At 35.4% G+C, this 1,394-nt stretch overlaps 1 protein-coding gene across 1 annotated transcript in view; it reads left to right on the plus strand.

The window, feature by feature from the left end:
• Positions 1-1,394, plus strand: part of LOC108684455 (titin-like) — a 10,266-nt gene that overhangs the window by 1,092 nt on the left and 7,780 nt on the right. Inside the window, exon 2 of the mRNA XM_018188774.1 lies at positions 8-340. Coding sequence (XP_018044263.1) covers positions 8-340 — 333 coding nt within the window. The remainder of the gene's footprint in view (positions 1-7; positions 341-1,394) is intronic.

Here is a 1,394-nt window from a genome sequence, read left to right on the forward strand (position 1 = left end):
TGGCGAGCCGAAAACCACGAATTCAACCTCGTCTGACAAAGACACAGGCACTACGACAGGCGAGAAGTGCCACTGTAGTGAGAGAATTTGAACAGAAAGAAGAAGCAGCGCGACAACCACAACCACAACCAGCCTTAGCAGGCCCTAGCAGAAGGCGAGTACCACTGCATACTCCAGCCGAGCCGAAGAAAGTCGAGTTTGCCAGACCAGCTATGACAAAGGCGATGCTGGCCCGAGTAAAGCATGCGGAGAAGTTGAAGCAGGAATATGAACGTAAACAAGAGGAAGCTGCACCACGAAGGCCAAGAAGGACACCTGCACCGATCGGTGGTGACCCTAGGTGAACTTCAAAAATTATGTGCATCTTCGATATATTATTTCAGCTGGGAGTTTCTAAAACGTTTCGCATGTTGAACGTTGCTTCTTTAAGATTCCTGAGTAGTTGCCGCGGCCTATTGGAATTGTGACGTCAAAAGCGAGGAATGACATTAATTTATGTTACGTGCCATTTGTAAATAAAGACAATTTGGATAAATCTAAATGATGAGATCGCTTTAAAACACTTGTAAAAACTAAAACTGTAAAAAACTGTAAACTAAACTGTACTTTCTTCTCTTGACTGTCAGCAAATGGTTGTAAAAGACACATAAAGTGAGCCTATACTCGAATAGAAACACACAATTTGACAGCGGTTGAAACGTTAAAAATACGCTTTTACATATAAAATTCCAAGATAACTTTAGTTTTCTTTAATACTAGAAATTTAAAATGCCTATTATGGAAGCTGGATCTTCATCGCTTTAAATAATTCAATCTTAAATTACTAACTTATACTATATATATATATTTGCATATATATCATATTGTAGTCTTTTCCCAATGAGAAATGACAATGGAATCGATGTCGATTCCATTGTCATTTCTCACTGGATTCTAATTAAGCGCCGAATTGTTTTTTTGGACATAAACGCAATTAAAACTATTCTAGTAATCGCGAATTAAATTGACAGCAATTTTAATAATTTGATGCTATAATCAATCATCATACTATAAAGATGTTAATATATTGAAAAATTATTAATAAAAATTTATTACGAAAAATATTACCTCGGCTGGGATTTGATCTCTTGTATTTCATGCGAGTGTCCTAAGCCTCTGTGGTCTAATAGCTTAGGACGCTCGTATGGAATACAAGAGATCCGAGTTCAAGTCTCGGCCGAGATAATATTTTTCACAATAAATTTTTATTAATAGTTTTTCAATATATTAACATCTTTATAGTATAATGATTGATTGTAGTTTTAATTGCGTTTATAGTCCGGAAAAACAATTCGACGCGCAGTTCGAAAAGACAATATACATATATATATATATATATATATATATATATATAT

This window comes from Atta colombica, unplaced genomic scaffold (genome assembly GCF_001594045.1).
Source record: "Atta colombica isolate Treedump-2 unplaced genomic scaffold, Acol1.0 scaffold135, whole genome shotgun sequence".
In the NCBI taxonomy this organism is placed as follows: Eukaryota; Metazoa; Arthropoda; class Insecta; order Hymenoptera; family Formicidae; genus Atta; species Atta colombica.